Source organism: Cottoperca gobio, chromosome 10, assembly GCF_900634415.1.
Source record: "Cottoperca gobio chromosome 10, fCotGob3.1, whole genome shotgun sequence".
Classification (NCBI taxonomy): Eukaryota; Metazoa; Chordata; class Actinopteri; order Perciformes; family Bovichtidae; genus Cottoperca; species Cottoperca gobio.
In genome coordinates, this window is record NC_041364.1 from 6,267,024 (window position 1) to 6,281,506 (window position 14,483).

Here is a 14,483-nt window from a genome sequence, read left to right on the forward strand (position 1 = left end):
TGAGCCAGGTGAGGAAAACATCTTTGTCATTAGGCATCCAAAGTGCTGCTTATTTGACCTAAACACTGCATTTAATACTTCATCTCCTGTAACTTTATGTTATATTTCATACAAATCAGTGTGTATTTAGAATCAAAGTAGGACACTAAGTTTAACTTGAGATGTGTAGTCTTTCTTCTAATACTTTGAAACATTAGTCTTAAGAAATGTTTGCTTCTGGCGGAAAAATCAAAAATCAAATGTGAAAAGGACCAAAAAGTTTAAAACTTTAAAATGTGTCGTGGTGAAATTAGTTTTTCTCTTTTTATTACAAACTATATTTCATACTTTATTTATCACTTAGCAATGACGTGTCTGTTTTTACCTCAATGTTACAAATCTACTTTTGCAACACAGGGGTTCAAGATGATTTCTACATTATGGTCGTTGGGGGCGCTCTGCTGTCTGATGCTGCTCTCAGGTAAGTGTTGATTCTTTATTGTACTGCGTAACACTTGTGCCTCACTCGGGACATTTTGGGTTTTACATTTTTTAATGTATGATCCTTGTGGCTGTGTGAATGCATATGGAAAACATGGTAGCAAGAGTGTGAGGTTTATCTTTTTTAGGTTTTAATTTAGTCCAAAATGTCCCCATTGAAACATTAAAAACATATTTGCTCTATAAGGCATCTTACAAAAAGAAATGTATTAAACTATATGTTGTTGCAAATCATTTACATATCCCAGACTGTAAAAAAAATTAAATGTTTATGTTTTTTTTGTTTGTTTTTTTATAAACATTTGTATACAAACTCATTTAATGGGTTAGAATTCTGAAAAGGATGAATATGTGGTAGTTCTGATCAGGACTGGAGTTGGTTAAAGGATCCGTGGAAGTGGAAAATGATATTAATGCATAATTCTGTGGCAGTTTTTTGACATCAGAGCAACGTTTTTGAAGTGAGGCACAAGGGTTAAACAGAAATGTGATAAAAACATGATGATCTCCTCTTCCAGGCCTGCTGGAGGCCAAATCTTTGTTGAACGACATGCAGCAGGAAGGTAAGCAGTAATCTTAAATTACTTCAGTTCAAACTGTTGAGAAGTATTTTATCTTTTAAAGAGACTGAGCTTCATCTCCTCTGCTAACAGAGATGGTTCCCGTCAGTAACGTCGGGATCAACTCACAGAAAGCAAACAGCTTTCTGAGTCACTCCAGACCGAAGCGTAACGCGGACCCCAGGTGGTACAGAGGAAACCCAGACTTCCAGTCTTACTACCGCTACTACAGCAGCATCGGACACACTGAGGGGGTACGCATTATATTACACCGTGACCATCAAATGCTTAACTCTGGTAGTATGACTTCGACTTCAATTACAGAAGCAGAAATTCATCCGCCAACAGAATCCACCCGGTGTTGATCCAGTGATTCTGCACAGTCAATATCTACTGACGGACGACTTGGTGCCAAAATTGTGAAATGCATTCAAAAGAAAAATTACTTAATGTGGGATTTCTGCTGCGAAGCCAAACAAATCTTTTATTATATGTGTGTTATTCACCAAATGATTCAGCAAATCTTTTGTCTCAATAACCCGATCACTTCACTTCTGGTCTCGAATGAAAATGATTAATATAACATGTCACATGTCTGACGAGGCTGGTGAGATCTTTAGTGCACAAACTTACACACTTAAGATGTAAAATAAAACATAATATGTATGTTCCACATTGATTCATATATATTAAAGGCCTCTGTAAAGTGTGTGTCTTCCCTTTACTCTTGAGTTGTTCTCCCCCCCCTCTCAGATCTATGAGATCGACAAGCTGCGGATGCTCTACCAGCAGATGAGGTACCTGGAGCAAACCTACGGCCCCGACGCTTCCTACTTCCAGAACAAACTGGGCGTGCCGATGATCATGTGTGACCCGGTTACAGACAAGAAGTGCAAAGTCGCTCTTCCTCCTCCACCCCCAATGAAAGGAAAGCCCACAGATCCCCCGCCAACCCCCCCCCCCTCTCCCTCATGCTCCACTCATTTCCCAGGCTGACGTCCTGTACCTGTGCAACAAGAGGGACCCCCTCTGTAAGCCCCACATCGTCTACATGCCCACCGGCTCCGTGCCTGTGCTCTGCGACCCTCGCTACCACCCCCACTGCACCCCCCAGAAAGCTTCCGTCGAAGTGCCCCCACCTCCTCCACCTCCTCCACCACCTCCACCAAAGAAGTCCGCCCCACCTCCACCTCCAGTCCTCGTCAAGAAGTCTCTCCCGGCCCCCATCCGCACCTTCAAGGGCATGGAGTACGACTGTGACCCCTACTGGGACCCCGACTGCCTGATTGACCACCCACCCAGGACCATGAAGGGGAAGATCGTGGTTGCACCGCCGCCGCCGCCACGTCCTCCTGTGGAGGAGGAAAAGAAAGAGGAACCAGTGGAGGAGAAGGCCCCCCCTGCTCTCATCGAGAAGAAAGTAAACATGTACCCTTACCCTTACTTCTACCCCAAGCCCTACAACCCCATGGATGATCTGTACGACCCGGCACGCTTCCAGTACCCGCAGCCCGCTGCTGCCGCCGATGAGCCCGCAGAGTCAGGCCACAGTCAGTGAAACATCCAGGATGTGTTGGAGGAAAGGAAATGAAACAGACTTTGATTGAAGTTGAACATTTTCATATTTTGAGGGATTTTAACATCTTGCAAATGTGCTGTCATGGAACACAACCTGTACACAAGCATTGCAAAGCTGCAGTATTTGTTTAAACCTTTTACATTGACAACTGTTCATGTGTTTACCATCACTGTCAGCCACTAAACAAGACAACACAAGCATGTAATGCAAATTGTTTTTGACGAATGAGATAATAAAGTGTCACCAAACAGTTTCTCCTCAGTGAATGAGTAGTATTTCTGGCTTTGAATATACTTTGATAGGATACAAATAGAAAGGAAAGAAAATGTTTCCCAGGGTTCCCACACCTTCTCAAACAACACACTCAAGGACTTTTCAGGCCCAATTCCCTTAAATTCAGGGATCAAACATGGATACTCAAGATTCAAGTTTCAAAGGTTAATTACTGATACAACACAGAGAGTTTAGCAAAACAATATATTGTATAAGTTGAGCGATAGACTTATTATTAGAGTTGAAGAGCTATTTATATTCTTGCACAAAATATATATAAATTCAAGCACTTTCAATGACTCATTATTATATTTATGACTGTTTTCAAAAACTTTCAAGGCCTTTTTTCATCTAGTTCACAAACATTCAAGGGTTTGAAGGAGCTGTGGGAACCTTGTTGAATATACTTTTTTTTAAAAGTGCAAGAAGAAAATGCCACATGGCAGGTAGAAGCAGACTAGTAAAGCTGAAGTGCCAACGTGCAGGCTGGGGGGTCATTATGTCTGGTTCCGCTGTACATTTAATGCCCATAAAAATGCTGACTCCTGTTAGACCTCCGACTCTGGAGCTATAACCCCCCCCCCCCCCCCTCCTGCTGCGTGTGCCTGTGTGTACAAACCTCCAAAGGCAATCGAACAGCAGGAAGTCAACTTCAAAAGACGAACAAACTGCAAACACTCCTGACGGTAAACCTGCAGCTCCACATACATACAGAAATATAAATAATATAACGTTCATGTACAGTGGATTCCTTCCTGTGCAGAACCAACACATCGTTCTCTCTTACTGGTCAGTGTAATTAAGTGCTTTTCGATTAACTGGTTTGAAAAGTTTCTGTAGCTAACAAAGAAAATGTCAGCTCAAAAAATAAATCTGCATTGTTCAGTCTTGAAAAGACCAAAAGCAACAATGAATCTATGAGTATCCAAAGCCTAATATACGTTCATTTTAGTGGCATACTGTACTATAACGTTTTAAATATATTTGAATGACATATTTATATAAAATGTAACATTTTTATGACATTTTAGCGGTAGAGATGGGAAGTTTTCAGATAGAATAATAAGTGAATTGATTTAAGGAGGTTCTGTATTTTGTTCCTGGAGTCACGTGTACTTAAATGAAAATAAACATTTTCAAGATTAGCTTATAAAGAAGAGGAGTCAAAGTCCCATGAAAAAAATCAGCGGATCATTTATTACATACAGAAAAATGAAACAATATAACAAACGGGGTAAAATAATATAACGTTCATGTACAGTGGATTCATTCCTGTGCAGAACCAACACATCGTTCTCTCTTACTGATCGGTGTAATTAAGTGCTTTTCGACACACTTGTGGTTGAGAATGGTAAACTGGTTTGAAAAGTTTCTGTAGAATTGTTTTAGCTAACAAAAAATAATGCAAACAAACCAAAAAAAAAGAACAAAACAGAGAAAAAGAAACTGCAGTGCTCGTTTGTCTCTCTGTCGGCTCAAAAGAAGAGTCCTCTCATCCTCCGGCCGATGCCCTGTCTGTCGTACAGGACGTTGAACTTGTTGATGAACTGGTTCATACTGTTGCAGGTCTTGGTGATGGTGCCTAAGTAGGCCATGAGCCCCACGTCATTACATTGCTGCAGGGGGGGGGGAAAGAAAGGCAAAATGTTAAGAAAAACAAAGATCTTATCCTTAAACGTTAACATTTAGCATTAGGGGTGAAAGAACTATTTTGTACAAGAAGGTACACAGAGCTTGCTTACATCATAGAAGTCCGTTTTGAATTTTATGGTGCTGAGGACCGGCAATCTGTGACACAGAGCGTTCACTTCTCGAAGGATCTCGTGGTTAAATGGCACCTCTCCTGCGGAACATTAAGAGAGGAAATACAAAAAAACAAAACAAGTTAAAACTCAGTATATTAAAACTGAGAGGTGAGACGACGCCGTCGAGATCAAACGGAGGCTTGTAGTTAAAGAGGTGTGTTCGAGGGGCCTCCCTTCGTGGTGTAAAAGTGAGGAAAAGAAACATCTCATCTCAGAACAGCTGTTTTCCAGACATATTTCTACATTCTTTGCTCTAACGGCCTCATTAAAAAGACCCTGTTGTCCGCTCACCTGATTCCACGGCTTTGACGTACTCTAGAATGATCCTCACCCGGCTGTGGAGCATCTTTATCGCACTGTGCTGGGCTATAAGGTGCTCAGCAACTAAGAGAAGACAGAAAACATTAGTTATAACCTGTTCAGACAGAATGTATTTTAATGAAAGGGTTTCATGTTAGTCGGGTCACAGGACGGCAGTTTCCTGCAAATGTCTAGACTTCTTTAAAATCTGGCGACAGAGAATATAGCCTGTTTGGAAGTTTCCACCTTAAACATATTCTTTTACTGTTTCACTCATAATGACATGTAACATTACTGTTGCAGGTGTTTAAACCAATATCCCCTCAAATACAAGCACACTAAAAATCCCAGATGTTATATTATTATATTATATTATATATATATAAATATATATATATATATATAGATATAGATATTAGATACAATAAGATTATATATATTATATAATCATAGAGATATATATCGATATAATATGCATATAGATATTATATTATATAATATATATATAGATACTATCTATATATATATTATATAATATATACTATATATATATATATATATATTAATATAATACATATATATATATATATATATATATATATATATATATATATATATATATATATATATATACTTTTTTATAGTTTGCTATCAATTTTATGTAGTCATATTATTTTCTCTTTATTATTATTATTATTATTATTATTATTATTATTATTATTATTATTATTATGTTCTCTATTAAATTGTAAAATTGTAACCTTAATTGTGAAAATAAACTTAAACTTTTAAGACTAAATGAAAGACATTTAGTTTAGTTTAAAATTAAATTGTTTTGTGTGTGTATATACATTAAAGTATAGATAACTGATAACAGTATATGGCAGAACATTGAGCATGCATTGAAGAGTAATACTTCATATAACAACAGGTAAGATACATCACACAACACTGAAAACGACTTAATTAGCTAAGAGATAAGAACTGCGATGCGATAGCGGCTGATAAATAACCAATGTTTATAAAAGCAACCTTTAAAAACGATACACGAGTCGATGGTTTACAGCTGACTTGACATTGGGGTGCAGGCTACACTCGCTCACCGTGTTTGACCTTCAAAGCGAAGAAGAAGAACATTAACTCTTACCTGTTGAGTTTTCTCCTGTGCCGGTGGCTGTCATTCGAGCTACGTGGTCAACACCGATCCTCTCTGCTTCCTCTGTGGCCAGAGTGTACGTCAGCTCAGCAAACAACATGGTGGCCTGCATCAAAAACAAAAAACACATCAGATTGAACTTAAAACAACTCTCTGTGGGAAACTGGGCCACTGCTCCAGGAGAGGACACGTAGAGGATATGAAACATAAAGATTACCTCGCCATTGATGATGTCAATCACAGATTCATAAACACTAACAGGAAGCTGAAGGAGAAAACAAAACGTGTTCAGAGAAGATGTACGGAAATGCACAACTGTGATGTTTTTCTCACTGTTGAGGTGAAAATGCAGAAGAACTCACATCGGTGTGTTTGGTCAGTGGGTTGAGCTTCAGGAAGAGAGGGCTCTCAATAATCTCACACACCTGACGGACAAGAGGGAAATCACAGTAGAGGAAATGTGCCGCACGCAATCTGATATTACGATCAAAATGCAGTATTTCTTCAATATCAATAATTAACTAAACGTCTCTGCAATATTAATGCTTCTGCTTTGTTCTTCCAAAGTGAACGTTGAGTTTTAAACTAGCTGTGTGCCACCTGCCGCTGCCTCAGTGAGGCGGGGTCTGAGAGAAGTTAAGGATGTTCATCTTCTGCTGTCATTTACATTCGCTGCACATATTGCCCCCTTTTGCATACCTGCTTGTGAATGTGGATGTCTGATGCGTCAGGGGGGCCGCCTGTGGTGTACCAGCCCAAAAACTCCATCTCTTTAAAGACCTGTTTGACTGAGAGACAAAAGAAAATATAAAACCTACAGCAATAGAAACGGAGGATTTGAATCCTCTTTTTATGGTCACACACGTACACATAGCACAGCACACAGTGACATTAAGACTCTGCATTTTACCCATCCTAATATTAGGAGCAGTGGGCAGCTATTATATAAATAGCACCCGGCATACAGCTGTGTGGGGGGGGTCAAGGGCACCTCTGCAGTGCCCAGGAGGCGAACTAGCAACCCTCCAAGTACCAGTCCACACACTGAACTGCTGCTGCACAAGCACACGACTTTGTGCAGTAACCAACTTTGACTACTGAATAAACATTTATTAATAACTAAAGTTAATGTTGCAATCCCTTAGTAAAGCAATCTTGAGGTGAGTACTTCCCCTTCTGTATTCTTACTCCAACACAGCCAGAGAGTAACTATGACATGTTATGTGACTATGACATTTGTTTTATAACATGAACTGGCTGCACTGCATTTCTTTAAAAAAGAGAAACATGAATAGAGATGTATTCTCGTCTTCCACACTCACATTGCTCCTCCTTGGTGTAGTAATACTCCTTGTCAATATGCACCCGTTCATCTATGGTGTTAGACAGCAACTCAAAGGAGTTCATCACCTCGATGTTTCTCCCCTCCTGCTTCCCGATCAGGGCGCCAATCACTGATCAGGAGAAAACAACAAAACAATATATAATACAGTGCTGCAGGGAATGACGGATCTTATGTCCCCCCGACAACCTCTGTAGCCCCATTTAGCCATTTACTAGTAACCTTTCTAAGACACGTAAAAGCTTAAAATATTACAGGTGGGGGTAATACTGACGTAATTTATGTCGCAGGGCAAAAATCTTTAAAGCTTGTGTTAAACACCGACTTTATTTCAGGCGTCCAAACAAAAAACCCATTCAAATAAATCTGTTGGCCTTCGAGACGAGGGACACATAGCGTCGTCATACATACCCTGCATCGGTCGTCCCTCTTGTGAGCGAATGCGAATCCAGTGGTCGGATATGTTGAGGATAACCAGAGGGTGTAAGGCCACAGAGACGCTTCCAGTGACCCCTGCGGCCATAACGCTGGGGCTGACTAGAGGCACACAGAGACACAAAAGAGGCTTTAACATCTACAGAAAGTAACGGGACATTTGTCCGAACAAGAAAGTCTATTTAAGGACGTCACCTTGGGTTCTGGGACGTGTTGGACACTGCCAATACGGCGAGTAGGTATTCAGTGTGTGTGAAGCCAGTCTGATACAACCACAACAGAGCTTATTGCCAATATATCTTAAATCGACATTATCAAAAACTATGTTAACAAACAAATATTAACATTTTGGAAAAATATCAAAGAAGAAATGGAGACAATGCTGGAGACATTCCCCTTGACCCGCTAATGTTCTTATAGTTAGTGTCACCTGAAGAGCTGTTTACCACACGGACCTGTGTTATGTATACTATTTTGTCAATCCTAAAACAACATACGAGTTGAAACACAAAAGAACATTAAATGGAGAAAAACATACAACCAAGTTGAGAATGATGACTCGTGTTATAAGAGTAGCATCCTTTGGGGAACAGCGCAGTGTGTACGGTGCATAGTGTGCATAGTGTGCATAGTGTGCATAGTGTGCGTACGGCGAGTGTGTAGTTGAGCGAGAGAGAGCGGCGGTGGATGCGGTCAGAGCAGACCGGTGTAGGTGATCAGGACCGAGACAAAAATGAGCAGTTAAGTTGTTAAGTTGTAGTAAATGTAGTTTAAGTTTCAGCGTGTCCTCAACACCAAAGTAAAGATGCACATGGATCTTTTGAGTTGGTTGAAAGAGAGTATCAGCACTTTAAATCATTCCTTTCTTTTTTTCCAATTAGAAAATCATTTTCTTTCTGCTCATTTTTTTCAATTCAACAAGCAATGTGTACTTTATGTGCAGTATAAAGTAGCAGAAAAGGCCAAACTGACTACACGTCCATTTCTGTTTGTTTATCGCAAGTAATATCGATATTCATCGTATCGTGCATCCTATAAGGAAGACTAGAGGGAAGGTAACGGTAGAAACCAATGTTTCTTATCCGATTTATGTTCCTATTCTTAGATTTAGAATTATTGTACGTCTCTTTTATTTAGTACATACAATTATTTTATTATTTATTTCGAATGGGTTTATTGTTTTCTTTTAAATGTGCTTATTTTTGACACTGTTTCAATCTGCTTTTATATCTGTGAATGTATGCATGTACATGAATATCATTTTATAATTATTTCACATAAATGGAAATAAGCGTTGACACAACAATATATTGTGTGTATTATCTTTTTTGGCTCAAAACAAATATTTGAAATAGAATTAGTGAAAGATAGAAACAGGCCGGTTCATCACATGGACAGCGGACCAGCTCTAAATACAGACTGGCTTGTTGTTATAACTAGTCAGTATGGTTTTCATCAAACCCGCATGAGCTGACAGACTTATGTTTACATTCCTGATGCTAACTCCAGTAATAAAGCAGTAAAATATATAAAAATACTGACTCAAACACCACAGAGTGATGAATTTGTTGACAGCTTTATAGCACAGCCGTGTACGTTAACCCGCTTATGTCAGCAAGCTCGCCAACTACCGCCTTTAACACCACTAATTCATAACTTACACACATCCATAACACAAATATACGACACATGCGACAATCTGCACACAGGTTCATGTTAATATTAGGCATAAATTATGGGATAAGTGAGAAATACTTGCCTGCCCCATCCACTTCCATTCCTCCACCATTGCTGGTCGCCATCTTGTCCGGTATACCGCGCAGGCGCAGTGGACTGTTCATCTAAACGAACGTTAGGTGGCAATATTGTACTCCAGCAGTGGAGTAAAAATACTGTACAAAATACTCTGTTACAAGTAAAAGTCCTGCATTAATAATGTTACCTAAGTAAAAGTATTTAAGTATAATCAGGAAAATCTGCTTAGTATCTCAAGTAAAAGTAATCAATGCAGAAAAATGGCCCCTGTGACTGTTATACTATTGTATTATAGGCTATCAACAGATTATTATCATTTTTGCTTTAATATAAAAGCAGGATTCTACTGTTGAGGTTGGTTGAGGTGGAGTTAATTTGTTATTATTTTGTATAGGACAACCACTGATGATTATTTTCAGAACGGATTTAAATTATTAGGAAAATAAAATGTTAAAGATTCAAAAGAAAAAGCAGAAAATCTTCACATTTGTGAAGCTGGAACCATGAAATGTGTTGCATCTTTGTATTAAAAATGACTAATCATCAAAATGGTTGCCAATAGATTTTCTGCAAATCGACAAATTGATTAATTGACTCATTTATTTTAGCTGTACTTAGCAATGTTTTGTATGCAACTATCTTAATTTTAAAAGTAACTAAAGCTGTCAGATAAATTAGTTAATGTAGCATAAAATGAAAGTATGTCAAAAGTACAGTACTAAATGTCCATAGTCACTTTCCACCACTGTCTATATATAATTTAATATAAATCCACCTTATTTTGTTTTTTAAAGTATTTTCATAATGTTTATATTATATAAAATTATATTATTTGAATGTATTCTGTGCGAGATCTTCTGTTTCTTTAATGTCTAAACATGTAAAGAAACATATTTTATTTATTCGGCTAACTGTCGCTAGTTCCTTCAGTCGTCGGCAGTTGTTTCCGGGGGACCGCTAATGTAGGCGCAACCTGTGTGCGCCGGGATATCAGCCCGTGTTCAAGGTTTTAATAGTTTTGTTTACAAAATGGATGAATATAAAGCCTGTAACCTGGACTACTTTCCAGAAAACATTTTAATTGACGTGTTGTCGTTTTTGAGCGTACGAGAGCTCGTCAAAGCCGGAAGGTAAGGTACATTAACTTTGCTGACAGTGTTTGACCAGTTATTCGTCTTGTGAAACAAAACTCAGTGCCTTTTGTTGTAACTGATCATGTCACATGATGAAGTTATTTGTTGTATTTTGCGTTGTTGTTGTTTTTTTAGAGTGTGTAAGAGATGGAAACGCCTTGTTAAAGACCAAAGACTGTGGAGACTTGTCGATCTGACTGCATGGAAAGGGGTAAGGGTGTTGCTGACGATGTGGCTTCTCCCATTTTCTTTCGTTGTATCTTGTATCATGCAGTGTGGTGTTTATTTTATTTGGGCATCATAGCCTCATCAGGGGATCAGTCACGTAGTCATGAATGATCTGATGCTTCCTGTCTTATTTGGTGTGTCTGTATTGTCTTGTTGAGTTTTTGCTTTGTACTGTCTCTTCTGTATTTGTTATTCAGATTTATGTATTTTAAATCCCATCTAAGGACGGGCATTGCAACATAGCTTAGACTATAAATGCTGTGGTGTGTGGCATTGATTTAAGCTACATACTTTAATAAAAATTAAATAAATAATAAATGAAAATCACACATACTAATGACACTTGAACCAGTAGCAATGACTTCACAAATTTCTCTCGTGATAAAGAAGAAAGGCTCTACTCGCTGTCTTTGAAAACTAGCAACCAAGTAAAGAAACTTGGTGTCATCGGGAACTCAGTGTTACATTTTGACAGCCACATAAAACAGAAATGATCATGTCTGAATGCTACCATCTTAAAAAACAGAGGATTCATGTCCAGGTATGATTTAGAAATCTGTATAAACATCTTAATTTCTCAGGTCTTTAAAAATACCTTTGCTCATTCAGAATGCTAAAATAATGTGAAGATATTTAATTGAGAATTATCATAGTATGTACAGTACAATACAGAAGTACTGGACACATTGTTCCAATACTCAAGGATCTGCACTGGCTTCCAGTGTGTCATAGAATACAAATTAAAGTACTTTTAGTTACAATGCTCAACAAAGCTGGGAGAAAAAACCCTCCAGAAGAAACAAGACCTTTAATCTTTAGCACTCCTAATTATTGCACATCTATCTTTACCTATCCACTATTTGTTTCTCTATTTCCTCTTTTGAATTGATTTATTTTAACATTTTAAGTTTGCATCTTAACGTGTTCTGCTGTATTTCCTTTTCAATGTGTTTGTTATGTGAAACGCTTTAAATGGCCTTTGTGTATGAAATTTGCTCCACAAATAAACGTGTCTTGCCATAAGCCCCTGTTGAAGTGAATGCTATTACATATGGATTCTGTGTATACAATTATTGAAAAAAACTCTCTCTTTTGCCTCCCATCCCCCACCCTCAACGCATACATGGACTGTCCCTTGTGTGTTAGGTGACATCCCGCATACTCTGGCTCCTGCTTCGTCAGTACCTTGGTTGTGGACTAAGGTGCCTACGTTTGCGTGGTTTGCTGCTTTCTGCTCGAGGGGGCACCTTTCTCTCTGAGTCTTGGCTCAAAGCTTTGTCCACAAAGTGCCCTCGCCTGAGTAAGCTCTATCTTCTGCACGCAGACCTGCGAGGCCTGCCCAGTTGCCAGCTCCTACCTACGTCTTTGCAGGTGCTGGAGCTGCGTGGCTGTGAGCTGCCTCGTGAATTTTTCAACCAGACTTCACCTGCTTGTTCCCAAGAAAGAGCAGAAGCCACATCCAGCGTTGGTGCTCAACAGAAAGGAAGGGATCGGAAAGGAAAAGGTCAGGGCTCTCCATCAGGGATTGGCATTGGGAGGTTAGTCCTTAACAACGTGCCCTCTTTCACAGACCAGCATCTGCAGAGTCTGACAACATGGGAGAAGCTCAGTCGGCTGGAGCTGCGCGACACCTTTCGTGTGACAGCTAACGGGCTCAGGAGCTGTGCTGCCAAGGACGTCCCCTGTGGTGTGGAAGGGCTTTCCAGGCTCAAGTTTTTAGAAATAGGCATCACTGGGCGGCAAGGCTACCAGTTACAGATGGCCTCCCTCGGGCTGGGGGCAGGATGGCTCGGCCTGGAGGAGCTGAGTCTTGGGGGTAAGGAGGTGGGGCCGGGCTTGCTCTGTGCCAGCCGCCTGAAGGACCTGAAATGTCTGTGCCTGTGGGCCTGCACGCTCAGCAAGATGCAGATAGTGCGGAGCTGCAGGATGCTCCGTGGGCTTCGCCGGCTGGAGTTTTTGGACGTGACCTTCCAGCCTCCACAGTGTCCACCTGTAGTAGAGGGGGAGGGTGCTGGCGTTGGCGCTGGCGCTGGTGCTGGAGCTGGTGCTGGAGCTGGTGCTGGTGCTGGTGCTGGTGGTGGAGAAGAGCAGGAAAATGAGGAAGCTGCAGGTGGAGATAACAGCAATGAAGAGAACAAGACACTAGACACGAACGATCCCATTCCAAGTTTGCGTCGCTCACTGGCTGTCCTGCTGCCATCCTGCACTCTAGTTTTCACCAACTGCTCTGTTCAGATCAACGCAGACTAAATCTCTTCTCCTGCTGTATACAAGAAGTGGCCAATTATAGATACAATTCTCTTTCACACAGGCATATGTCATTTTCTGTAGCGTTATGGGTATAACAAACGACTTAAAGTTGTTATCATTGTGTCGTGCGTAAAACTATGAGTCGACAAGATGTAACTAAATCATCAGAGCCGGCTCCGGATATGAATCAGATATTCATGTCAACAACATTTTAAAAACACTGCAAAACATCTACTGTATAATACTAGAGAAATCAGAGTAAACTCTTTAATTAAATAGTCCACCTTGCCTTCTTTTCCAGGCTTTTAAGACGTTTTCCCCCGTAATTATTTTTTAATCTGCCAACCTCAATAGCCAGAGGAGGAAAACCATGTTTGACTTCTCGATAAGCAAAATGTATCATATGATTCAAGGCCATACTGTTGTTTAATATATATATATATATATATATATATATATATATACTTTTTTTTTTTTTTTTTTTTTTTCAAACCTGAATAAAAGCTTACTTTTTAAAATTGTGATATGATACATTTTTATGGGGAATCAAATAAGAAACTGTGTAAAAATGTATGTATAAAATATCCAGGCAGGAATATCTGTTGGCAAATTTGGCAAATTAAAAATAATAATATTACACTTTTCGAAACACGGTTACAAAGTGCTTTACAGAACAAGATAAACTTTTATACACAGTCAAGATATGAAAAAAAACCCCAACATAAATAAGAACATATGACAAAATAAAACCGAGTGTATAATAAAAAGCAGTTAAAAAAAATAAGAGGGATAAAAACTAGACAAACAACCAATTTACTGTAAAAACGTTTTGAGAAATGATTTGCAAGAAGGTACTGTGTTTGCTAACCTTCGGTATTTCATCACATTGATGAAAACAATCCTCTTGCCACGAAGCAGTCTTGCTCTTTGTTTCTGTGCTCTTTGCCTCAGAGACCCATACATGTTAATAGAGCTACCACATGATAAACAGTTTGGAAACATCTCTGAAGGTGGACACATTTATACTGTTTAACTCTACTACGTTAGCCACTGTCTTTAAGGTAAATAATGTTTTTAGCATGCATACTATTTTAAACTAAGTCACGATATACAACAGAATATGAAACTGTTACAGCAGCTAGACTGTGAAGCCACAAGCAGGTGTAGAACTGAAGAGTATAATAATC

At 39.3% G+C, this 14,483-nt stretch overlaps 3 protein-coding genes across 4 annotated transcripts; 2 read left to right on the plus strand and 1 right to left on the minus strand.

Annotated features, from left to right (window-relative positions):
* and4 (actinodin4) lies at positions 1–2,844 on the plus strand. The gene is given in 6 exon segments (XM_029441946.1): positions 1–8; positions 397–460; positions 999–1,043; positions 1,134–1,294; positions 1,794–2,012; positions 2,014–2,844. Coding segments are annotated over 5 exon segments (1,065 nt in total). The 5' UTR covers positions 1–8; positions 397–405; the 3' UTR covers positions 2,599–2,844.
* A 1,217-nt stretch (positions 2,845–4,061) lies between these two features.
* Positions 4,062–9,766, minus strand: cops6 (COP9 signalosome subunit 6). Its single transcript, XM_029441636.1, has 10 exons — positions 9,690–9,766; positions 7,907–8,032; positions 7,476–7,607; positions 6,853–6,941; positions 6,516–6,578; positions 6,371–6,418; positions 6,145–6,259; positions 4,989–5,081; positions 4,635–4,735; positions 4,062–4,508 (listed from the first exon to the last, which is right to left on the minus strand). The coding sequence occupies exons 1-10, from the start codon at positions 9,730–9,732 to the stop codon at positions 4,368–4,370; spliced, it is 951 nt and encodes a 316-aa protein (XP_029297496.1). The 5' UTR covers positions 9,733–9,766; the 3' UTR covers positions 4,062–4,367.
* Positions 9,767–10,630: 864 nt separating this feature from the next.
* LOC115014239 (F-box/LRR-repeat protein 12) lies at positions 10,631–13,715 on the plus strand. 2 transcript variants are annotated; one of them, XM_029440944.1, is made up of 4 exons: positions 10,631–10,815; positions 10,954–11,029; positions 12,193–12,550; positions 12,617–13,715. In XM_029440944.1, the coding sequence occupies exons 1-4, from the start codon at positions 10,715–10,717 to the stop codon at positions 13,294–13,296; spliced, it is 1,215 nt and encodes a 404-aa protein (XP_029296804.1). In that variant the 5' UTR covers positions 10,631–10,714; the 3' UTR covers positions 13,297–13,715. The 2 variants fall into 2 exon arrangements, with proteins under 2 accessions (XP_029296804.1, XP_029296803.1); XM_029440943.1 differs by having other exon boundaries at positions 12,193–13,715.
* Positions 13,716–14,483: the final 768 nt, after the last annotated feature.

Excerpts from the sequence above, each read along its gene's own strand:
- cops6 (XM_029441636.1), bottom strand. The coding sequence starts at position 9,732 with ATGGCGACCAGCAATGGTGGAGGAATGGAAGTGGATGGGGCAG. Across the intron at positions 7,608-7,906 it reads AGAGGGACGACCGATGCAGG|TGATTGGCGCCCTGATCGGG; the intron begins GTATGTATGACG and ends TCTCCTGATCAG. Across the intron at positions 4,736-4,988 it reads CGTCAAAGCCGTGGAATCAG|GAGAGGTGCCATTTAACCAC; the intron begins GTGAGCGGACAA and ends AATGTTCCGCAG.
- LOC115014239 (XM_029440943.1), top strand. The coding sequence starts at position 10,715 with ATGGATGAATATAAAGCCTGTAACCTGGACTACTTTCCAGAAAACATT. Across the intron at positions 10,816-10,953 it reads GAGCTCGTCAAAGCCGGAAG|AGTGTGTAAGAGATGGAAAC; the intron begins GTAAGGTACATT and ends TTGTTTTTTTAG. Across the intron at positions 11,030-12,192 it reads ATCTGACTGCATGGAAAGGG|GTGACATCCCGCATACTCTG; the intron begins GTAAGGGTGTTG and ends CTTGTGTGTTAG.